Source organism: Megalobrama amblycephala, linkage group LG10 (assembly GCF_018812025.1).
Source record: "Megalobrama amblycephala isolate DHTTF-2021 linkage group LG10, ASM1881202v1, whole genome shotgun sequence".
NCBI lineage: Eukaryota > Metazoa > Chordata > Actinopteri > Cypriniformes > Xenocyprididae > Megalobrama > Megalobrama amblycephala.
In genome coordinates, this window is record NC_063053.1 from 4,656,869 (window position 1) to 4,682,500 (window position 25,632).

Consider the following 25,632-nt stretch of genomic DNA (forward strand, 5'->3'; position numbering starts at 1 on the left):
AAAGGTGGTACAGGGGATGTTTTCGTCGACTGAGTTTTTGAAATGAGCGCATGTGGAAGTGAACGCCTCCCAAAACTCGTGCACGAGTGTTTGTTTACCACCGGCATTCGCTGTGTTATTAAGCCGGGCACACATTTTACGACTAGCTAAAACATTCTGACTATGCTCAACATACAGCGATAGTTTCCTGCTCCTGAAGCAGATTTATATACTTTCACATGGAATTTGAACACCGACTGTAATCGCAGACTAAACGCAACTGGCTCTGACTGGACGCGTTTGAGCACGATCAGTCATAAGTATCAATTTACATTCATAATCGGCCTTACAATCGTTAAGCCGCGCACACACTTAGTGGATTCATTATGTCGGACTCACCGCAGGTGACTCATAATCTGCAGTTGTTATTCCTGTCTCCCGACAAAAACATTGCATGCAGCGCCGGTTGAGTGTGGAAAGTTACTAGAGCGCGCAACCGCGCGTCTCTCACAAGGAATGTCATGGCAGTGATTGACAAGCCAGAGGGCCAATCCACGCACGTCTCTCACAATGGCAGTGATTGACAAGCCAGAGGGCCAATCGTTTACGCGATTGGCTGATGTTTTTAACGCCCTACCTCGTGCACAGATGATGTATATTAATATTATTCCTTTCAGTGCACCTAATAAATAGTCTTTTATCACTTAGTAATGACAGTTTCAAGTAATATTGCAAAAATGTATAAAACAAAACATCCTCTTTACCACCTTTAATGGTCACATGACATGCAGGTAAATATTTCATTTTCATTTTAGTGTTTTATTTTTTAATTTTATTTTTAAATTATTGTTCTGTGTGGTTGCTAGGGTGTTTCTATGCTATTCTGTGTAGTTGCTAGCACATTACTATGCAGTTGCTAGGGTGTTGCTAGGCTGTGCTAAGTGTATATGGTACCCATGTAAAACTTGCCGCTATCTTGCTGGGGTGTTCTGTGTTGTTGCTAGGATGTTGCTGTGCAGTTACTAGGGTGTCTTGTGCGGTTGCTAGGGCATTGCTAGTCTATTCTGGGTGGTTGATATGCTATTTTGCAGTTGCATAGAGGTTGTTAGGCTGTTCTGGGTTGTTAATGGTCACATAACATGCAGGTAAATTTGTAAAATATTTAATTTTTTTTTGTGTTTTATTTTTTAATTATTTATTGTTCTGTGTGGTTGCCAGGGCTGTGCTATGCTATTCTGTGTGGTTGCTAATGCATTGCTATGCAGTTGCTAGGGTGTTGCTAGGCTGTGATAAGTGTTCTGTGCATCTTTTTTAGATGCACAGAACACTCTGGTCACACTCTAGCAACTACACAGAACACCCTAGCAACACCCTAGATGCACAGAACACTCTGGTCACACTCTAGCAACTACACAGAACACCCTAGCAACACCCTAGATGAGATTTATTGTTCTGTGTGGTTGCCAGGGCTGTGCTATGCTATTCTGTGTGGTTGCTAATGCATTGCTATGCAGTTGCTAGGGTGTTGCTAGGCTGTGCTAAGTGTATATGGAACCCATGTAAACCTTGCTGCTATCTTGCTAGGGTGTTCTGCGTTGTTGCTAAGATGGCATTGCTAGTATGTTCTGGGTGGTTGTTATGCTATTTTGAGTGGTAGCTAGGGCATTGCTATGCAATTTCTAGGCTGTTCTGGGTGGTTATAGGCTATTTTAAATGGTTGCCAGGGTGTTGCCAGGCTTTTCTGTGTGGTTGCAAGGGTGTTGCTATGCAGTTGCCAGGGTGTCTTGTGCGGTTGTTAAGATGTTGCCAGGCTTTTCTGTATGGTTGCTAGGGTGTTGCTATGCATTTGCTAGGGTATCTTGTGCGGTTGTTAGGGTGTTGCTAGGTTGTTCTGAGTGGTTGCTAGGTTGTTCTGTGTTGTTTCTAGGTGTTTTCTTCCTGTCTGGCGTTGAAAGAATCTCAGTGATCTTCTGGTCTATATGTGTGGCGTGTTCCTCCTTCAATGTGTCTTCATGTCATCACCTTTTTTCTGGTCCATCAGGTGAAAATGGTGCATCTGATTCAGTGAAATAGCAGCATGCACTCCTCAACGACACACATGATTTGAGGAATCATCCATTCCACATGAATTGTCCTAAAAACACATGCTAATAGTTAATATAACTGTAGCAGCAGAGGAAGAAACAGAGTGAAAGTTCAGCCGCAAGTGTTCAAGGGTAAAGTTCACTGTGTACAATGCGTAAAGCTACTTAAGAGGGAAGGACTCACAATGGTGCTTACGGAACTGAGGATAACTTGAGACAAACACAGACTCTCTGACAGCTGATCTCATGGAGAGATTTGCTCCTCTTATCTTTGATCTTCTCCACTAGTGACAATCCTCTGTGCTTTGATGAAATCTGGCTGATTAACTGTGATCGGTTCCTTTGAATCCGCAGATCTATTTGTTCCCAAGGGAAGTAAAATTTTCCAAACATTCTGAGTATTAAATGATTTGTGCCTTCCCACCACTAGATTCTGCTGGAAAGAGTTTCTTGGCTCCATCTCAGTATTGACTTCTCTCTTGGCTAGACTTCCATCCTTTTCTTTTTCCTGGAATGGTCATCAGAGGAATGAACACGGACAACAATGATCCTCCTTCGGGATCTTCCTCAGCCCTTGTTAGTTTTGTGTGATGTATTGAAGCTGTCAGGCACGCCGGCCGTTGGTGTGATGTCTGGGGTTAGTATCCGTCTGTAAATCTTGTCTGCACATGTCCGTCTGCATCACGATGGATAAAGAGACATAGGAAACATTTTATTACAAGCACCATAAAACAGGTCCTGTGGATAAATAATAGCAGTTTGCATGAAAGTGATTTGAGCGGAGTTTGACGATTTTCTTTTTTAATATTTTTACTAAATTTGAACGTTTATGTGAGATTTCTGTCAACAGGGGCTGAAAGCGAAGACCAAGGCAGATCAGTCTGTTCACTAGTAATTGTGTTACTAAGTTAGTGATGTACCGAAACCTCTATAGCACTATCAGTATTAAAATTGAGTGTGTAAGTGCAGTGTTTGAACTCTAGACATGAATGATTCATCAAATCATGTATTTTGTTGAGGAGAGTGTGCTGCTACTTTACTAATAGATCTACGGACCAAAAGATCACACTAGACAGGAGGAAAACACCTAGAGACAACACAGAAAGTCTTAGCAACACCCTGGCAACCACACAAAACACCCTAGCAACACCCTAGCCACACAGAACACCCCAGCAACACTCTAGCGACCACACAGAACACCCTAGCAACTACACAGAACACCCTAGCAACACCCTAGCCAAACAGAACACCCTAGCAACACCCTAGGCACACAGAACACCCTAGCAACACTCTAGTGACCACACAGAACACCTTAGCAACAACATAGCAACTACATGGAACACTCTGGCAACACCCTAGTTGCACAGAACACTCCAGAAACACTCTAGCGACCACACAGAACACCTTAGCAATACCCTAGCAACCACACAGAACACCTTAGCAACAACATAGCAACTACACGGAACACTCTGGCAACACCCTAGTTGCACAGAACACTCCAGCAACACTCTAGCAACTACACAGAACACACTAGCAACACCCAAATTGCACAGAACATCCCAGCAACACTCTAGCGGCCACACAGAACACCTTAGCAACACCCTAGCAACACTCCAGCCACACGGAACACCCTAGCAACTCCCTAGCAACACTCCAGCTACAAAAAACACCCTAGCAGCAAAGAACACCTCAGCAAACCTCTAGCGAGTAGCGACCACACAGAACACCTTAGCAACACATTAGGAACTACACAGAACACCTTAGCGACACCCTAGCAACTACACAGCACACCCTAGCAACACCCTAGCTACACAGAACACCCTAGGCACACAGAACCTCCCAGCCACACTCTAGCAACCACACAGAACACCCTAGCAACACCCTAGATGCACAGAACACTCTGGTCACACTCTAGCAACTACACAGAACACCCTAGCAACACCCTAGATGCACAGAACACTCTGGTCACACTCTAGCAACTACACAGAACACCCTAGCAACACCCTAGATGCACAGAACACTCAGGTCACACTCTAGAAACCACACAGAACACCCTAGCAACACCCTAGATGCACAGAACACTCCAGCCACACTCTAGAAACCACACAGAACACCCTAGCAACACCCTAGATGCACAGAACACTCTGGTCACACTCTAGCAACTACACAGAACACCCTAGCAACAACCTAGCCACACAGAACACCCTAGGCACACAGAACCTCCCAGCCACACTCTAGCAACTACACAGAACACCCTAGCAACACCCTAGATGCACAGAACACTCTGGTCATACTCTAGCAACTACACAGAACACCCTAGCAACACCCTAGATGCACAGAACACTCTGGTCACACTCTAGCAACTACACAGAACACCCTAGCAACACCCTAGATGCACAGAACACTCTGGTCACACTCTAGCAACTACACAGAACACCCTAGCAACACCCTAGATGCACAGAACACTCCAGCCAAACTCTAGAAACCACACAGAACACCCTAGCAACACCCTAGATGCACAGAACACTCCAGCCACACTCTAGAAACCACACAGAACACCCTAGCAACACCCTAGATGCACAGAACACTCTGGTCACACTCTAGCAACTACACAGAACACCCTAGCACCAACCTAGCCACACAGAACACCCCAGCCACATTCTAGCAACTGCATAGAACACTCTAGCAACACCGTAACCACACAGAACACTCTAGCAACCAAACAGAACACCTTGGCAACATCATAGAAACCACACAGAGCACCCTATCAACATAGAAACCACACAGAACACCCTAGCAATACCCTAGCATCCACACAGAACCCCCAGGCAACACCCTTACAACCACACAGAACACTCTAGCAACATCCCTGCTTTATATATCATATCATATCATGTTTGTTCCACGTCCAAACTCAGTATTTGAGTCTCACAAAGTCTGGAGCAGCATAAATGATGAGTGAAGTCAGAGGTGATCTGTGATCCCGTCTGAAGAGGATTTGGCCAGTCCTAGAGGTCAGAGCTTGAGGTCTTATGGGGGACACTTTCTGCTGGACGAGAGTCTGAGGTCATTATTCTCTGGGAAGCATTAAGTCCTCATCTATCCCGTTAGAGTGTCTGATTATACCACGTGAGCGGCGGGTTAAGACCAGGTCTGATACAGGAATAGAGCTGTAGGTGGAGTCCTGGAGGGGTGGAAAGGCCGGCAGTGACTCTAGCGTGTGATTACTGGTAATCCCTCTTTAAATAACCCTGAGCAGTAAGCTAATGTCCTGTAGGACGACTGAGAAAGAGGACAATACTGTTGGATAGATACACACACATCAGAGAGCATCTGCGCAGCTTGGTGTTTCATGTCAACTTGAGGATGAATTTTGCAGCACAGCTTTTTGCAAACTTTGTGAATGACGGCTTGCAGCCACAAGAGACACGGAGAGGCTTTAATGACAGCGAGGAATATGATCCCTTCTGGCAGAGGTGGGAAACCGTAGCATGTAAATCTGAAACCTTTAAAGTGTCTCCAACACCTAATAATTCCCAGTGTCCTCTTGAGTCTGAGAGATGTAATAGTTCAGAGACAGATGTGGATGCAATTAGATACCATGTAGTGACTCCTTCCCATCCTGCGGTTCCCCCATCCAGTGACTCACATTCACCTGCACCTGCCCGTAAAACACCCAAACAAAGACGCCAGCCTGAACCCTCAGTGGCTACAGCTCACATTCTTCATCCCAGAGAGTCTCAAGCTGGAGTGTCAAAGAGAGTCGATGATCCTCAACCCGCTTCTAAAGCTCCCGGTCCATCTCTTGTAGATCCAGCAGAGCCGCCCTCGTCTGTAGCTCTCCCTCTGTTCCCACAGCTCACCGAAAACGCACCTTTCCTGTCGCTCTTCCAGGCATTAGTGTACATCCTCCTCAGACTCTTCCTCTCCTTCATCCTCCTCTTCCTGCCACGGTAAACATCTGAGAGGAGCTAAGAGGAATCACACAAAGAGTTATTGATGCATGACATTAACCCTCTAAAGCCTGACATATGAAATAATATCTAATTGTTTGAAGTGGAACAGTTTATTGAACCAAAAATGTTTTTGTTGAGTATCATATTTGATCCATCAGGCTTTTATGGCTCATATAGTCTGATATAGTGAGAATATGGAGGAAAAAACAGCTTTAATATCAAAGTTATTCTGATGTTTACTTGATTTCACAGCAGAAAGACACAAGCTGAAGGAACGCGTTTGTACAATTATACTAAGACTTTTACTTGATAAAACAGTCTAAACTATCAATCAGACAACAGAAGGACTGTATTGTGTGCATATATCATTTTGATCATTAAGAGGCCTTATAAATGTGCGTATCAGTAGGATGTATAGGGTTAATCAGAGAGGTTTGGTTCTCTGTATTAGACTGTATTAGACACGGTGACGTGGGAATGAGGTGGAAGGTCAGACCTGCAGAATACAGCAGATATTAATAGCCTTCAGCACTGGACACACGACCAGAGACAGTGAAATACTGACCACTAATGTCAAATATATACTGCAGAAGTGGAACAGAAGCACTTCTGAAGTGGCAGTTATGTGTATTCTTTATACAGACCGTTTAATGTGGCAAAACAGTAATTTTAACAGTATACCTTCATATTAAGGGCTGAGGTGTGTCAGAGCTGGAATAATATAATCTGGCTTTTATGCAGCATTGCATCTTGAGCAGGCACAGAGCAGCCTTAATTCAGATGTGTAAAATCACTTTCACTTAGTTGTCTTTGATTTAATGCTGCTCTGTGTAAAGACTCAATGTAAAGACTCAATGCTGCATAAAAGCCAGATTAAATTATGTCAACTCTGATACACCTCAGCCCCTAGTATCAAAACTAGTTTATGCAATTTTAATTGCTGTGTAAATGCATTTATGCATATCTGAGCAGCGTTAAACAGTCTAAATTCACCTAAATGCCACTTCAGATGCAGCTTCTGCACCACCTTTGCAGTTAAAATTTGGCTCTAGTGTTGTTTTCACCTTGATCAAAGCATTCAGTTAATTTATTATGCTGGATTATACACATAATATCAAGAATACATAGTAATCCACTAGCGCTTGTACTGTGTTCTGCTCCACGCTGTTTTCTGAATCCTTACAAATCTGTTTATTTGAGCTGAGTAAAGTAGAAACCTCCTCCATATGATCAGAAACTGTACTATAGCATGTGAAGAAGCTGCTGTCTGTAGTCATTTGATGTGATTGTGAACGGTCTTATGTGTCAGGAACGTCTTCAGAGGGCGTGTGGTTTGTTCAGGTCCTGCATTTGTTGAGCGAGTTTCGCTGTTTGTCGTCTTCTAGTTTCAATTGTGTGAAATAATCAGAAGTTGTGAACAACAGTTCTTGAGAATGTACATCATTTTTTTATTGCAGAGTCAAATGATATCCAATTTTACCATATGGCGTCGGACCATTTTGCATTTTGTAGCAAAATACTGTATTTTTTGACCGCATTAGAGTATCATTACGAAACTCAGTATGGGTCATCTGCACAATGCCCTGAAGGAGCCTGAGAAGTTTTGAGATGAATGAAATATTGAGTGAAATATTCATATGCTCATAACGTTTGATGTGGTTGACTTATTTTCATGGGTGTCATCTCCTTAGATTACTGAATCCTTGGTGAGTCCAACAATGCCCAACATGCTAGGTTTCGCCTTATGGTTTGTGCAACGTTGCGAAATAGCGTTAAAACAATGTTTGTGAATATCTTCGAAACCATTAGTCCGATAGAGACAAAACCACCAAAGAAAATTCGGAAACATAGGTCATTGGCTCATACATATACATGTCATTTCAGGTCTTTTGACATATATTATTATTAGGGGCAAAGCACCAAAGGTTTAATGGCATCTATTGTATTCATTGGTGTTCTTATTATTCTTCTTCTTCCGCTCTGGGAGTCTATGGCAGCCCATAGAACCGCTTGCGGGAAAGTTATGAAATTTGGCACACTGATAGAGGACAGTCCCCACATTAACTACAGCAATTTTAGTGTCTCTAAATCAAACTAGCGCCACCACTTGTCCAAAGTTTCACTCGTGTTTATGCTAATATCTTTTGAAACATAAGGGTTAGAAACAAATTTTTTTCCTCTGACTCCTTGGCTCAATACAATTCGATTGCATCCTATGACGTGACGACATTTTCCGTCATTAAACTTTTCCCGCCAAAAAAAGAAAGAGAACTTTTTCGAACTCCTCCTAGATGGTTTCTCCAATTTTCATGAAAATCAAATCAGATCATCTTCAGACTATGCTGGCAAATATTTATCAAAATCTTTTTGATAAACCCAACCATTCTCGAATAACGCGCAAAGAAATTCGAAGGAGAACATTGCCAAATTGTACGTGAGGCTATATCTCCGCAACACTTTAGCGTATTCAGACCAAACTGGGTACATGTCATCACAAGCAAAAGACAACGAGACAACAAAAATGGCTATTATTGCTTTTAACTTCGAAACAGTTTGGCCAAAAATTATACTTATAAACTGGTCTTGTTAGATTCAGGGCAGCATGCAGAGTCGAATGATATCCAATTTTCGGCCATTTTGGGAGTCAGCCATTTCGCATTTTGTAGCTAAATGCTGAATGCATTAGAACATCATTACGAAACTTGGTATGGGTCATCTGCACAATGCCCTGAAGGAGTCTGAGGAGTTTCGAGGCAGCGCCACCTAGTGGTGAAATCAAATATACATATGCTCAAAACCTTTGATGTGGTTGACTTATTTTCAGGGATTCAGTAATATCCTTAGATTCCTGAATCCTTGCCGAGTCCAACGATACCTAACATGCTAGGTTTCACCTTATGGTTCGTGCAACAATGTAGCGCTAAAACAACATTCGCAGTTATCTTCGAAACCTTTAGTCCGATCAAGATGAAATCACCATAGAAAATTCGGAAACATAGGTCGTTGGCTAAATGTTAACAACGACATGCCAAAATTTTTAATAATAAGTGGAAAAAAATGCAATCAAAGTCATGCATGGGTCATTTTTTATGTACTCATACATATACATGTCTATAACTATAGACAAAACCACCAAAGAAAATTCGGAAACATAGGTCATTGGCTAAATGTTTAATTTTTTTTCTCCACAAACAGGAAAAAAAAAAAAAAAAAAAAAAAAAAAAAAGTAATGCAACACTTAAATGATCACATAAATTATATAACAAATATTTATAATAAAAAATAGAAATAAATAATAAGTAAATAAAAATGAATAAAAAAACCTTACAGACTGAGGAAGATAAGCAATTTGACATAAGAGCCTCAATAATTATATCACACAATAACACACTCTAAAAAATGCTGGGTTAAAAAAAAACCCAAGTTGGGTTGAAAATGGACAAACCCAGCAGTTGGGTTAAATGTTTGCCTAACCTGCTGGGTAGTTTTATTTAACTCAACTATTGTTTAAAAATGATTGTATTTCTTGCTTAAAATGAACCCAAAATATGTTGGAAATTAACATTTATTATTATGTTTAATAAATAAACATTTCTTAATGGGTTTAATGAATACAAATGAAACAATAAAACATTTATTAAATTGCTTATTTTAACCTTTTAACTATTATTGTTGCGTCTAGTAATTATGTGTCTGATTTTTTATTTCAAACCTATTTTGGGTTCATTTTAAGCCAGCCATATAGTAATTTTTAATCAATAGTTGGGTTAAATAAATCTGCACAGCAGGTTAGGTCAAACATTTAACCCAACCACTGGGTTAAAACAACCCAATCACTGGGTTTGTCCATTTTCAATCCAACTTGGGTTGTTTTTAACCAAGCATTTTTTAGAGTGTAAAGTCATTTAATTTTGATTTTATTCCCTTTTTATTATTTAAGAATGTTTATTTGTACTGGATAACAAGACAAAAACACTGAGGAAGAACGTAATTTCTGCAGTGTCTCTTGGTTTATTCACTCCATGTCTTCCTCCAACAGCACAGAGCAGCGCCGAGGTTCCTCCAAACCCGACTGCTCCTTCCACAGCGGCCCGTGCGCAAAAGACGCCCATGTCGTTAACGGCCGTGTGGGTCGCCGCTCAACTCTCATCTGCCCAGAACGCCTGAAAGACTTTGGAGCTGAGGAATACCTCAATGGAGATGTGAAGGTCTTCCAGACCACCATCTCGGAACCACCGGAGGTCCAGTTGATGTCAACACCAAAACCGTCTGTTAAGAAAGGCGGCGAGGGCAAATCAGTACCCAAAGTTGCTCCTGAACATCTGCGCTTTGAGGACATCAGCGCGGCCGCATTCAAACTCCAGCAGTCAGGCATTCAGAAAACTCCCTGCACGGTACGTCTCTACACAATCACGACTGATTGTGATTGACAAAAACTGATGCTCTTCTTCAATATTTCTGTCTTGTTTTCCAGCACAAATATCTAAACATTCTTAATTCAAGATACTGGTGAAGAAAATGACTGAAGATATTAAGAAAAATGTATCAGAATTAAGTGAGTTTGTGCTTAAAACAAGAACAAATATCTGCCAGTGGGGTCAGAAAAACACATTCCCTATAAAAATATATAAACATTTTTCAGAAAACAAGACTTAATTTCTTCAGTCATTTTGCTTCTCCAGTAAATGTATCTTGATATAAGAATGTTTAGATATTTGTGCAGGAAAACAAGACAGAAATACTGAGGAAGAACATCATTTTGCAGTGCAATAAGACTCAAACATCTGCGTCTGATCAAACTCGAGAACAGCAGATACTGATTTTGAGTTTTGCAGGAATGTGCAAATGAAATCTTCGAACATGTTCAGTCACACCGCATGGATGTTGGAGGAGATTTTGAGTCCAGTTATCCTGCTGTTTTTGCACTGTGTATTTAGACACGATTCCTCTGCCTTGGCCACTTTGGTTTTATGGCCTCCTAAAAATGAGAGGCATTCGCTAGAATTACAAACAACACTCTAACATAGACAAGACCTCGTTAAACTCCGATCCCGCCCATAATAAACATGTGCGTTCTGCCCTCAGTACTCCAGACTGTCCAAACAGTACGGGATGGAAATCTACCTGAAGAAAGAGCTTCTCCATTACACTGGATCTGTGAAGGAGAGAGGAGTTCTGTACCTGCTGTCCTCACTCAAACAGGTGACGAGCTCATCTGTCACACACACTTCAGTCCAGTGACTGCACAACACTTCAGTCTATGTCACTGTATCATATAAAATATCAAAGCAGGAATGATGCACAAACATCCTTAAAATAGCACTCAGTTTATCATCATATGTTTAATATATGATATTATATTTAATTTTATACAAACAAAACAAAGTAATAATGTGTGAATTTTTGTAATGTCATTTCAGGTCTTTTGACATATATTATTATTAGGGGCAAAGCACCGAAGGTTTAATGGCATCTATTGTATTCATTGGTGTTCTTATTATTCTTCTTCTTCCGCTCTGGGAGTCTATGGCAGCCCATAGAACCGCTTGCGGGAAAGTTATGAAATTTGGCACACTGATAGAGGACAGTCCCCACATTAACTACAGCAAATTTAGTGTCTCTAGATCAAACTCTCTAGCGCCACCACTTGTCCAAAGTTTCACTCGTGTTTATGCTAATATCTTTTGAAACATAAGGGTTAGAAACAAATTTTTTTCCTCTGACTCCTTGGCTCAATACAATTCGATTGCATCCTATGACGTGACGACATTTTCCGTCATTAAACTTTTCCCGCCAAAAAAAGAAAGAGAACTTTTTCGAACTCCTCCTAGATGGTTGCTCCAATTTTCATGAAAATCAAATCAGATCATCTTCAGACTATGCTGGCAAATATTTATCAAAATCTTTTTGATAAACCCAACCATTCTCGAATAACGCGCAAAGAAATTCGAAGGAGAACATTGCCAAATTGTACGTGAGGCTATATCTCCGCAACACTTTAATGTATTCAGACCAAACTGGGTACATGTCATCACAAGCATGACCTGAGGCTACGTGCTGCGTTTTGGCACAGCGCCACCTACTGGTCGGGAGACAACAAAAATGGCTATTATTGCTTTTAACTTTGAAACAGTTTGGCCAAAAATTATACTTATAAACTGGTCTTGTTAGATTCAGGGCAGCATGCAGAGTCGAATGATATCCAATTTTACCATATCGGCCATTTTGGGTGTCAGCCATTTCGCATTTTGTAGCTAAATGCTGAATGCATTAGAATATCATTTCGAAACTTGGTATGGGTCATCTGCACAATGCCCTGAAGGAGTCTGAGGAGTTTCGAGGCAGCGCCACCTAGTGGTGAAATCAAATATACATATGCTCATAACTTTTGATGTGGTTGACTTATTTTCAGGGATTCAGTAATATCCTTAGATTCGAATCCTTGCCGAGTCCAACGATACCTAACATGCTAGGTTTCACCTTATGGTTCGTGCAACAATTTAGCGCTAAAACAACATTCACGGTTATCTTCGAAACCTTTAGTCCGATCAAGATGAAATCACCATAGAAAATTCGGAAACATAGGTCGTTGGCTAAATGTTAACAACGACATGCCAAAATTTTTAATAATAAGTGGGAAAAAAAGCAATCAAAGTCATGCATGGGTCATTTTTTATGTACTCATACATATACATGTCTATAACCCCTAAACAAAATGAGATATTTTCACCAAATTTGACACACTTATTTATGCCCACACCTTGAGGACACGTAAAAAAAAAAAGTGGTAGGATTGCGCCTGTTGGTGGCACTATAATTGAAGAAAATATGAAATTGCCACTAACTACAATAAAGTATATGAAATAAAATGCTACATTTTATTTCATGATTTTTCTTATTGCTTGCTTCTTTGTGCTTGGCCCCTTAATGGCTGCTTGCAGCTATATGTATGTTAAATATCATAGCATAAATTAAACATATGATAATATAAATTATATTTAATATGACTATAATATACAGTATAATTTTTTTCTTGACATATGTTATCATCACATGAAATATCATAAGCTGCAATAATGTAGCTGGCTGGTACCGTGTGCAGGATCAGCAGAGGAAGGGTGTGATTGTGGCCACGGACTGTAACTTCTCCATGGCAGTGGCGTATCATGCAGTTGAGATGAGGATTCCCGTGTTCGTCATCATGCCGGCGTACAGCTCTCCTCCACGCCTGCGCATGTACAGAGACTACGGAGCCATGGTCATCTCCTACGGCAGCACAGCGCGAGACTCCATCAACCATGCGCGCCACCTGGCCAAAGAGAACGGATACCTGTGTCTCGAGGAGTGAGTCAGTGATACAAATCCTTGATTCAGTGTTCCGGGTCAAAAATGACCCACCTACAAAAAATGCTTGTAAATCTCTCATTATGCATGCTATATTATCATCAACTACTGGTTCAATCTTTTTGTCAACTTGTTTTCTTTCAGTTATCAAAGGTTTTGTGTTTCTTTTTTGATCTGATTGATCATAGGCCTCATTGATCTGAGCTGGGTGAATAAGCTTGAGTGAATTTTTTTGAGCATCAGCTCAGTGAGGCCTCCGATCATTCAGATCCAAAAAGAAACACAAAACCTTTGAAAAATGAAAGAAAACAAGTTGACAAAAAAGACTGAATCCAATATTTGGCAATAACAAAACATAACAATAGATTTACAAGCAATTCTTTGAAGGCAGGTCATTTTTGACCCGAAAGGTGGAGAAATCCTCTCTTTAACTTAAGTTTCATTGTTAAGATCTGAGAAGTTCAATGATCTACATGCTTTTTTTATTTTTCACATGTAAAATGTATTTGTTCACAATTCACATTGTTTCAAAGAAGCTTTACACACAATCATGATGTTAATATCTATATCAACAAACCTTACAGTCGCATTACGCAGATAGGAGTTAACTGCGACTATAAGGCATGAAGATATTGAGATGCTTGTAGAGCAAACAGCACATAGCAACACCCTAGCGACCACTCAAGCATCGAGATGGTGCTTTTTGCACAGACAGACATCATTGTCTTCATTATCCAGACCTTTGACTCACTCAAGAGGATCTTTGTGTTTGTGTCTATCATTTATCTTGTAATTCATTTCTAATCTCTGAAGGGTTTATCCTAAAAACCTCAGATGAGGCCATAGACAGGGTAGATAAGAACTAGAAAAAATGGCGTTGTTTGTCCGTTCTTAGGTGCATCGGTAAAAGTGAGAGAAATTACATGACCGGTCAAAAGTTTGGACACTACAGCAGAACTGAAATCTAGACAAAGAGAAGCACAAATACAAGAGAGTTTCATTTGTGAGGTATATTCTAAGTTCAGACCAATCTTTATTTAAGCGCTTTATACAATACAGATGGTTTCAAAGCATCTCCACAGTAATAAACAGGAAAATAACCAATGCAAACTTCATCAAATATGAGACAAATTCAAATTTAGCTCTAAAGCAGCTCTACAGAAGACAATAGTGTCATTATTCAGATTAATTCAGTTCTCATCTGATAGTGTCAGTGCAGTTGAATCCATAATATTACTGAATATTAATTCTTTTAAAGCCCAACTAAGCAAGACAAAGGCGGCAGTGGCTGCACTCAATCACTGCACTATTATTATAACAAGTGTAAGATAATGAGCAGACGTGTCCAAACCGTTGACTGAACGCAGAACATAAGCCTGAAAGCAACACAGTCATTTGGCAGAGTGTGGCGTGTCTATCCGGACAGGTGTGACCGATCTGCCTCTCTCCTCCTGCAGGGATGACAGCGCCGTGTATCTGGCAGGCCTGGGCACCGTGGGTCTGGAGATCTACGAGCAGGTGCCCAAGCTCGACGCCGTCATCGTGCCCGCGGGTGGACACTGTGGCCTCCTGGCAGGAACCGCAGCCGCCATCAAACACCTGAACCCTCGCATCTCTGTCATAGTGAGTCAGATCTGATGGAAAATACAGCCTTCCAGCTCCAGGTTCATGCTCCGCTTGGTTAAAGCTGAAATAAACTCATGCGTATGTGTGAAGAGCATCAATCATCATCCTGATCTGTGAACGCTTCACACAAGCACTGCACATCAGTGTGATTTTAGATTTCATTATTTTATTCCTTTTTTTAAATATATTTAAATTTATTTTTATTTCAGTTTTAGCTTTTATTTATTTCCAGTTAATAATTTTAGAGCTTCAACATTTCTAATTTTCATTTAGTTTAAGTAACTAATATTTATATTTTATTTTAATTTTAAGCTTTATTTCAATTAAAGGGTTAGTTCACCCAAAAATGAAAATTATGTCATTAATGACTCACCCTCATGTCGTTCCAAACCCGTAAGACCTCTGTTCATCTTCGAAACACAGTTTAAGATATTTTAGATTTAGTCCAAGAGCTTTCTGTCCCTCCATTGAAAATGTATGTACGGTGCACTGTCCATGTCCAGAAAGGTAATAAAAACATCATCAAAGTAGTCCATGTGACATCAGTGGGTTAGTTAGAATTTGTTGAAGCATCGAAAATACATTTTGGTCCAAAAATAACAAAAACTACGACTTTATTCAGCATTGTCTTCTCTTCCGGAATCCTTTCCATTGGATTGATTCCATTGTATTGATTCCATTGAATTGATTCTATTGAATCCTTTCATCTGTCGGCGTTGGTAATGCACTTTTACGTCGTTGTTTTTGGTGATTAGGACATCCGCAACATGCACACTTACGCACCATTTTAAAAAAATATAGCAATACCAAAATACAAACAATGTAGAATAGCTTGAATACAGCGTGCGTCTCCCTCAGACTGTAAACGAAGCTCTGGCGCACCAGATAACACGTCAGCAGCGTCACTGCGGAGTCATGAACCACACTCCGGAGCAGAAGGGGGCGGTAATGCACCAATAAGCTGGATGCCAACCGCCGTAAAACAGGAAAGAAGAAGTAGTGGAGTCGTGAACACGAATTGACAACAGACCCGGAAGAGAAGACAATGCTGAATAAAGTCATAGTTTTTGTTATTTTTGGACCAAAATGTATTTTCGATGCTTCAAAAACTTCTAACTGACCCACTGATGTCACATGGACTACTTTGATGATGTTTTTATTACCTTTCTGGACATGGACAGTATACCGTACATACATTTTCAATGGAGGGACAGAAAGCTCTCGGACTAAATCTAAAATATCTTAAACTGTGTTCCGAAGATGAACGGAGGTCTTACGGATTTGGAACGACATGAGGGTGAGTCATTAATGACATAATTTTCATTTTTGGGTGAACTAACCCTTTAACAGAAATGTTTTTAATAGTTTTAGTTAAAGGCACAATATGTAATTTTTTGCTTATTCAAAACAAAGGTGTAGCTTGATGACGCCGAGGACAGAAATCATATTCATGGATGAGCTAATGTATTAAAGATTTATTAAGTTTACTGTAGTATGAAGCAGGGTGTAAACAATAAGACTTACTGTGTTGAGCTATATAACATGATTAGTTTTCTGATGATGACGGTATCCAAACAGTTGCTCACCTGTCTAATAAAACACATAACACATAAACACATTTGGTGTTTCCATGGTTTCTACAAAATAAAACTGGAAATCGAGGGTAACGCAGGTATGATGACATTGATAGGCGACGCATGGACACAGTCCGTGTCCTAGTTAAAATTGCCAATACTCATGCACGAGTTTTGGGAGGCGTTCCCTTGAAATTTCATTTCAAAAACTTACTAACAGTCTTTGGTTTCTCAGTCGACGAAAAGATCCTCTTTAGCACCTTTAATACACTGTTAGATCTCTAGAATGCATTAAAGTGCACGATTATGAGCATGAAAGGGAAGCTGCGCTCGCCTTTCCTTATTGTGCCATATATCTGTGTGAAGCATCTTCTGGAACAAGAACAAATGTAGGGCGGGGCTTGATTTTGTCTGTGGGGAATTGATTGGATGGTTGTGGTTTGCTATTGGTGGATCTCATGTGAGTGACAGGTTGCCCCGCCCTCATCATCAGAGAAGAGGGGAAGTTATTCTGATTCAAGATTGCCAGGAACATGAATTTAAAACAATAATGATGTGCACCGATAAATCATTTAGAATAAACACTGCAATATTCCATAAAAACAACAAGAATTGCCACTTTTGATTCCATGGTGACTTTAAGGCATGACATGTCTTGTGGATCTTGTGTTTCTAACAGGGTGTTGAACCAGAGGAGTTTCCTCTTCTACTGCAGTCACTCAAAACTGATTCCCCCATTAAAGATCTCTACTGCAACCCCAACAAGAAACTCTACAGAGGTAAAGTCTTCTGCAAACGCTTCTGCTTTACCAGCCATTCTCTTATGAGCCGTTCTGATTGTTCTTTCTCTGTCTGGTCACACACAGATTTGGTGGATCACTCTCTGGGAACACATACCTTTCAGCTGGCCAAGAAACTGGTGGACAAAGTCATTTCTGTCAGGTATCTTGAAGCTCTTTAGCTCCATTTAGCTCTATACGTTCCATATCAATACATTCCAGTTAATCCTATGCATGTCTTCTCTCTCCAAAGGGAGGCGGACGCTCTGGTGGCCATGCTGAGGTTTCAGGAGTATGAGCGCTCGACCGTGGACACAGAAGGAGCCATGGGTTTGGCCGCCATCTTAGCTGGACAACTGCCAGAGCTTAAAGGCAAAAGGTGGTTAAAGCCCCTCACTCACTTTATTACCATCCTAACCGGGTCAGTGTCCACCTGGACACTCTTTGCGATAAGCCAGTTAGCTAAGGATTTCTTCACGGTCAGTCCATAAGGATGAGCTGGTTGAGTGAACTCATTTAAGTGATCTGCTGAACTGAATCTCCTTCAGAAAACAAACTAAACTCTGAATGCACGAGTTGCACTTGATCGACACGCACCTGCGAAACATGTTATATTAATGCAGCTGGCTTATCATCCTTCTATACCTATATATTACTAGAATATTTGAATCACTATTGGTAAATGAAACAGTAACACTTACAACAAGTTCTCATTTGTTAGCATAATGTATTTTTACATATGTACATATGTATTTTTAGCAGCATAACTTATCTTGTAAAAATGCAATTATTCATTGTTTTGTCATGTTAGTTCACAGTGCATTACCTAATTTAACCTTACTGCTTTAATATTATGGAAACAACAGCAATATACAAGAATATTTTGCATATTTTGTAATATCGTTCTCTGCAAAAAAGGATGCTCTTCTCCAGTACAAATATCTAAACATTCTTAAATCATTCTTAAATATCTAAACAGTCTTAAAAAGATATCAAGTCTTGTTGTTTTCTGAAAAAAATTATTAAGTGACTTCATGCTAAAAACAAGGAAACAAATATCTGCCAATGGGGTCAGAAAAATAATCTTGTTTTCCCTTTGAATTAAGAGTATTTTTCTGACCCAGTTGACAGATATTTCACTTCTTTTTGATGCATTTGTCAGAAAACAAGACTTAATATCTTCAGTCATTTTACTTCTCCAGTAAATTTATCTTGAATGTTTAGATTTTGTGCTTGAAAACAAGACAAAAATACAAAGAAAGAACATCATTTTTTTGCAGTGTTTCCATGCAAAAACACTGATAAAGCTTTGGTGTTACATGGAAAACTCTGTGTCCTCTAGGGTGGCGGTGGTGGTGAGCAGTGCAAACATGGAACTGGACCTGGTTCTGCAGTGTGTGGAACGAGCTCTGGTTCTGGATGACAGAGTCGGTCGCTTCACGGTGCAGCTGGCGGACTGGCCTGGAGACATGGCCAAACTACTAGACCTGCTGGCCAGAGAGGACGTCAGGTGAGGCCAAACACATCCACTGCTGAACGAGGACGATGTGAGACATCCGTAGTGTTCTGGAGGAACAGATACCTAGTGTCAGCTGTGATTTAGTGGCTTTTCCTGGCAACTAAACCCTTATTTACATTCATGCATTTGGCAGATGCTTTCATCCAGTGTAACTTACATTGCATTGAAGGTTTACATGTTGATTAGTAGTACTTTTAAAACATAGAAGCTTTACACATTTTCCATTCTTTATCTGTCTCCTCACACTCCTGTGCTCATCTGATTACACTAACTACCAGTCAAATCAACAGCAGTATGAGCTTGTGTTTCTTAACTCGCAGTTAACATTAGACAAGCCTGAATCCTCAGATTATCTGTCAGGACATGAAGGAAACAACACTAACTAACTAACACAGCCAGCAGTTAGTCAACTCTGTTTCTCTCTCTCAGGTTGCTGGATGTTTGCCACAGACGCTATAGTGATAAAGCAGAGCTCTTCAAAGCACAGGTCAGAGGACATTTGATTTACACTCTCTAACAAACTACCACGGCAGAACACCTTTTCATTTTCGTTCATTAACATGGTACATAACAGGTACATATTTTGAGCTAAAATATTTTCTTGAAGTCCCCCTGAGATTTTAAGTTATATTTCAGTAATTTAACAACACATTTGCATGTTCATGGTTCTCTGATGTCAGTTAATGGTGAAATGACATGCAGGTAAAAAATACAAATATTTACCAAAATTGAACAAAAATTTAATTTAGTTAAATTAACAAAAAATAAATAATTTAAAATAAAAATTCAGAATAATGTTTTTTTTTTTAAATCAAACAAAATTTTTAAAAAATTTTTTTTAAATCTTTTTTTTCTGACTCCATTGACAGATATTTGTTCTTGTTTTAAGCACAAACTCACTTAATTTTTATACATTTTTCAGAAAACAAGACTTAGTTCACCTAAAATAATCATTTACTCACCCTCATGTCGTTCCAAACCTGTGAGACTTTCGTTTTGTATCTCGTTTAATATGTTTTTAATAAAATGTGAGAGATTTCTGTTCCTCTTCAAAAAGTTCATAAAGAGATTGTTAAACTAATCCATATTAATTGACAGGTTTAATTTGAAGTCAAAATTTTCTGAAGAGACTCGATTGCTTTATATGCTGAAAAGATTTAGTTTAAGCTTTTATTCACATATAAACATTCATCAACGCACACATCATCAGTTATGATAAACGGAAGCTCAAACATGTTCGCTTGACGTGCGAGAACCAATGAGGTTAATTCTCGTGTTACGCAGCACGTTTGAGCTTCAGAAAGAACCAATGAGGTTTGTTCTTGCGCGTCAAGCAGTTTCAGTTGCGTTTCTGTTATGTTCGCTAATCAATGTTTATATGTGAACAAAAGCCTAAATTCAGTCTGTTCATCATATAAAGCAATTTGGACTAAACCGCTCAATTCATATGGGTAAGATTTACAAACTCTATGAATGTTTGGAAGTGAGAGGAACTGGCTCAGATTTCATTTAAAACATCTTCATTTGTGTTCTGAAGATGAACGTAAGTCTTACGGGTTTGGAACGACATGATAGTGAGTAATTAAAGGGTTAGTTCACCCAAAAATGAAAATTCTGTCATTTATTACTTACCCTCATGCCGTTCCACACCCGTAAGACCTTCAGAACACAAATTAAGATATTTCAGTTGAAATCCGATGGCTCAGTGAGGCCTTCATAGGGAGCAATGGACACTTCCTCTCTCAAGATCCATAAAGGTACTAAAAACATATTTAAATCGGTTCATGTGAGTACAATGGTTCAATATTAATATTATAAAGCAACGAGAATATTTTTGGAGCGTAAAAAAAAAACTAAATAACGACTTATTTAGTGATGGCCGATTTCAAAACAATGCTTCAGGAAGTTTCGGAGCGTTATGAATCAGTGTATCGAATCTGCTGTTCGGAGCGCCAAAGTCACGTGATTTCAGCCGTTGGCAGTTTGACACGCGATCCGAATCATAATTCGACACGCTGATTCATTACGCTCCGAATCTTCCTGAAGCAGTGTTTTCGAACGGCATGAGGGTAAGTAATAAATGACAGAATTTTCATTTTTGGGTGAAATAACCCTTTAATGGCAGAATTTTTGGGCCATTTTGATTTTATTTATTTTTAAATTGTTTTATTTATATTTTAAATGATTTATTTAGTAATAAGTTTTTATAAAAAAATATTTATTTTATTTTAATTTTACACTTTTATTATTTAAATCATTACTGTCTTCATCAACTCATGTTCTCCTGGTTGGGAAACCCTGATATAAGTGTATATATATATATATATATATATATATATATATATATATATATATATATATATACACACACACACACATACACACACACACACACACACACACATACTATCTACTTGTATCATCATATACTGTACTGATATCAATAAAGACACAGGGTTTGCAGTTTATCTGTGGAAATTCAGACAGATTAGCACATATGAGTGTGTTTGAGAAGATGTTCTCTTCTGAAGTGCTGATGTGATTGTGCTCACAGGTCGAGTGTGTTGTTGAAATGAGGGATAAAAGTCAGAACTCACAGCTGCGGCGGACGCTGTCAGACCGCTATCCGTCACTGCGCTGGCTGGAGCGGTGATCCACACACACACACACACACGCACACGCACACGCGCACACACACATACACAAACACACATTCTCTCTCTCTCTTTCTCACACGCACACACACACATTTTGTCATAATTACAAAAGCACGATTATGTGTCAGATCTCAGGATCTGACACTGATCACTGCTGTTTGACAAACACACACAAACATAGCATTTAGAAGAAAAGACAACATTTAAATACTCTTAGTGTCAATGATGTCACATGAAACAGAGATCAAATATGGGAGTAAAGATCATTCCACACTGATTGAATTGATTATTATTATTGGATATCCTGTAGACGGGGATGATCTTTATGGGAGAAGGTTTGAGCTGTACATAACTTTATTTATAAACGTCACTGAATGTTTGATGTGGAAACTAGCTGTTGTGACGTCTGCTGTATTTAGCCTAAGAACATAAAGGTTCATCCTGTATATATCAAACCCTGACTGCTGTGTTTTAACTCTTGGAGATCAGAAGGTCTGTGTGTCTGCATGAATCTACACGTCACAGAATCCTGAATGCTGACACTACAGACATGAGGATGAGTTAAATAAGAGATCCCACGTCACAGAGAGGAGGACTGGAGTGTGTGTGTGTGTGTGTGTGTGTGTGTAAGAGAGAGAGCAGTGATTAGAGTTTAAATCTCTAAGTCTATTAGCTGAGGACTCCTTGACCGTGGCACAAAATCCAGACACAAAAGCTTGAGACTTGCATTTAAACGTCTGCTGACGGCAAAACAAATACTGTAAAAAAACATTCTACAGATTCTGCATTGCAAAACTTTATTTCAATGGTCCACTTTAGACATTCTACTAACTAACTTTCAAATTACTGCATCAACAAACTCTCAATAGGTATTAGTAGACTGTTAATAAGTTGACATGTAGTTGCAAATGTACTTAAAGTCAGCAGAATGTCTAAAGTGGACTATCAAAATAAAGTGTAACCTAATGATGTTCTTCCTCAGTGTTTTTGTCTTGTTTTCCAGCACAAATATCTAAACATTCTTAAATCAAGATTGATTTACTGGAGAAGCAAAATGACTGAAGATGTTAACTCATGTTTTCGGAAAAATGTATCAAAATTAATAAATTGTTTATGCTTAAAATAAGAACAAATGTCTGCCAGTTGAGAAAATCTTGTCTTGTTTTCCCTTTTGAATAAAGTTTATTTTACTGACCCCTTTGGCAGATATTTGTACTTGTTTAAAGCACAAACTCACTTCATTTTCATAGCATTATCAGAATAATTCATCGATGTATCTCATTTTGAGAATGTTTAGATATTTGCGCTGGAAAACAAGACAAAAACACTGAGGAAGAACATTATTTTTGCAGTGTAATATGACTCACATGAATGATTTCACATGGATGGTGTGTAAACACTCTTTACCAAATAAAAACAATTGCTGTCAATGAATTAATCACACATTTTTCTGTAATTAATCATAATTAACCATACCAATCATTAAAACTTGTAATATATTTTTATATTGTAATACATCATCTCACAGTGAATCTCCAAATGAATGTATAAACAACATAAAGACGGTGTATTATTTGTTTAATGGCATCTTTTTCACTATCATCTTGCTGCAATATTTAAGTTTATCAAAGTTGAGTATCTGACCTGCAAAACAAGCATCTGTTTTCCAGTATTTTATGATGTGACTGTAAACTGAATGACAGATGACAAAAAACAAACATTTCAAATCAGTTTATTTTCCATCTCTTTAAAAAGATCAACCACACGGTCCATCATTCAAACACTCACCAGCGTTAAACACTGTGTCCTCTTGATCTGTAAATCGTATAATGGTAAAAACTCTAGAAGTGAACTATAGTGCCTGAACACTGCAGTTCCTCCTCGGGAATGTGTTTGAGCTGAAGTCTATGAATCTACAGATAATCTAAATATACAAGTGCACTTTAAACCCCGGAGCAGAGCTTGAGAAACCCTGCGGTAGAAGAACGTTCTGTGTTCGGCTCCATCAACAGCATCAGATCACCACAGAAAACCCTCATGCTTTTATTCAAACTCATGAACTCTTACTTTAAAATGCGTTTGGGCTATAAGGTGGTTTCACTGGAGGGCTCAGCATGACTTCAAATGATTGAAATCAAGTTATATTTGAATTATCTAACAATTAAACTGCTAAAAAAACCCATAAAATCTAAGTGTAACCTGAATAATTTGAGCACTAACTTTAAAAACTCATTTCAGAATATTGGAAATCTGGAAATATTATGATGCATTTTAACATACATTATTAATGCATTAAACATAAAGGCTTTTAAGTAAAGAAATATTACAGCTTATATGGAGGGCTCTCTGAATATGGTCACTGTTACTGTTAATAAAGTTACCATGTTTACTGGATTTCCATGGCTCTTACAAGAAACTATCTATACCAGTCAAGGTCACAAGACACTAGTCTCATGTAAACATGTGTAACTAAACAGTGTGTATTTTGATGTTTATCGCTCAGTCCTTTAGTTTCCGTCCTTTAGTCTCGCTGCACTTTTTTAAAACGCTGACTGTCGAGTTGAAATGATTTTCTGAGGGAAAGGACATTAATGCTGCCGATAGTTGAACTGAACCCAGATCATGTTAAAAAAGGCCATGCTAAACATGGATGTGATGTGACTGTATAACTGAAACCTCGACAGCTGCTTTATGTGCTCCTGTTGACGTCCTCTGGAATATAAAGATCAGTGTCCTGCTGGGAAATGTGTGGTGGTTTCTCTCACTGGCGCTTGGGTCGGCCGTCGGGCTTGTATTTGAGCAGAAGACCAAGAGACGCGATACCATACAAGAAGGTCTGAGCAAACCACAGCAAGCGTGTGGAAGTGTTGTCGATGCCTTTATCACTGCAGACACAAACACATCAACACATTCCTGGGTAAATCCTTCTGGGTAAACTGATGTCTTAATCATTCACACAAAGATTCTTCTTGTTTACATATGTATTTTCTGCTCATAGTGTGAAGTTATGAGACGGCATTATAGTCAGTCATTTTGGCAAATGTAGTTATTCAGGTTTTCCATACATACATGATGCACACAGTACAACAGAATGAACAACATGCAGAAATCTGATGATCTGCACTGCCACCCTGTGGTAGAAAAGATTAAACTCCACGATCACTGAACTCTCATAAAACACAAGAGTTTTTACCTGCAGACCTTCAGCGCATAAAGAGCCTCGAACAAATGGATGACCCACGTCAGATACCACCTGAAACACAGACAGCCGGAACAAACATCATCAGACGGCCTTTCAGCACCACTGAGACCTTCTTTGGATTGTTTTGTAACATTTTCATGACAATTTTGCCCATTTATGTAAAAGGCCAGAGATGTTCTTGAGGAAAATCATATGCACAATTTTTCATATGAGCATAATTTCATATGAGTATTTTTCATGAAAAGATGATTTAAGCACATTTTGCACCAAATTCTAAAAAAAAATAATAATATATATAATAATAATAATAATAATAAATATATATATATATATATATATATATATATATATATATATATATATATATTTTTTTTTTTTTTTTTTTGGGACAGGATTTCCAAAGATAAATATTTGCCCAATTTTTCATATGAACATAATATGCAGTTATTGAGCAATTTGTAAGAGCATTTGTCATGAAAAGATGATTTAAGCACATTTTGCATTAAATCCTAAAAGACCAGATTTTTTTTTGCAGATATTTTCCAAAGACAATTATTTGCACAATTTTTCATATGAACATAATATGCATTTATTGAGCAATCTGTAACAGTACTTTTCACGAAAAGATGATTTTAGCACATTTTGCACCAAATTCCAAAGACAATTATTTGCAAAAACTTTTATGAGCATATTGTGCAGTTTTGAGAAATGTTAAAGTGTATTTTTCATTAAAAGATGATTTAAGCACATTTGTTTTTTTTGTTTTTTTATGATTTTTTGCACAGGTTTTCCTAAGACATTTATTTGCCCAATTTTTCATATGAACATAATATGCAGTTATTGAGCAATTTGTAAGAGTATTTGTCATGAAAAGATGATTTAAGCACATTTTGCATTAAATTCTAAAAAGAC

General features: G+C 38.8%; 2 protein-coding genes across 3 annotated transcripts in view; one reads left to right on the forward strand and one right to left on the reverse strand.

The window, feature by feature from the left end:
* Positions 1–2,006: 2,006 nt before the first annotated feature.
* Positions 2,007–21,973, forward strand: LOC125276514 (L-threonine ammonia-lyase). Of its 2 annotated transcripts, none has more exons than XM_048204044.1 (11): positions 2,007–6,016; positions 10,059–10,413; positions 11,105–11,221; positions 13,122–13,363; positions 14,821–14,986; positions 17,243–17,342; positions 17,430–17,505; positions 17,596–17,721; positions 18,685–18,852; positions 19,291–19,348; positions 21,416–21,973. In XM_048204044.1, exons 1-11 carry the CDS (start codon positions 5,430–5,432, stop codon positions 21,512–21,514), a joined length of 2,094 nt encoding a protein of 697 aa, XP_048060001.1. In that variant the 5' UTR covers positions 2,007–5,429; the 3' UTR covers positions 21,515–21,973. The 2 variants fall into 2 exon arrangements, with proteins under 2 accessions (XP_048060001.1, XP_048060003.1); XM_048204046.1 differs by having other exon boundaries at positions 2,007–5,539.
* Positions 21,974–23,234: 1,261 nt separating this feature from the next.
* tmem254 (transmembrane protein 254) overlaps positions 23,235–25,632 on the reverse strand; it is a 14,132-nt gene continuing 11,734 nt past the window's right edge. Inside the window, exons 3-4 of the mRNA XM_048204051.1 lie at positions 24,712–24,771; positions 23,235–24,403 (exon numbers count right to left, since the gene is read on the reverse strand). Coding sequence (XP_048060008.1) covers positions 24,280–24,403; positions 24,712–24,771 — 184 coding nt within the window. The 3' untranslated portion in view covers positions 23,235–24,279. The remainder of the gene's footprint in view (positions 24,404–24,711; positions 24,772–25,632) is intronic.

Bases quoted from the DNA above. Each gene is read 5' to 3' on its own strand.
- LOC125276514 (XM_048204044.1), top strand. From the start codon at position 5,430: ATGAATTTTGCAGCACAGCTTTTTGCAAACTTTGTGAATGACGGCTTG. The intron at 10,414-11,104 runs GTACGTCTCTAC...TTCTGCCCTCAG, and splicing joins TTCAGAAAACTCCCTGCACG to TACTCCAGACTGTCCAAACA. The intron at 14,987-17,242 runs GTGAGTCAGATC...TGTTTCTAACAG, and splicing joins ACCCTCGCATCTCTGTCATA to GGTGTTGAACCAGAGGAGTT.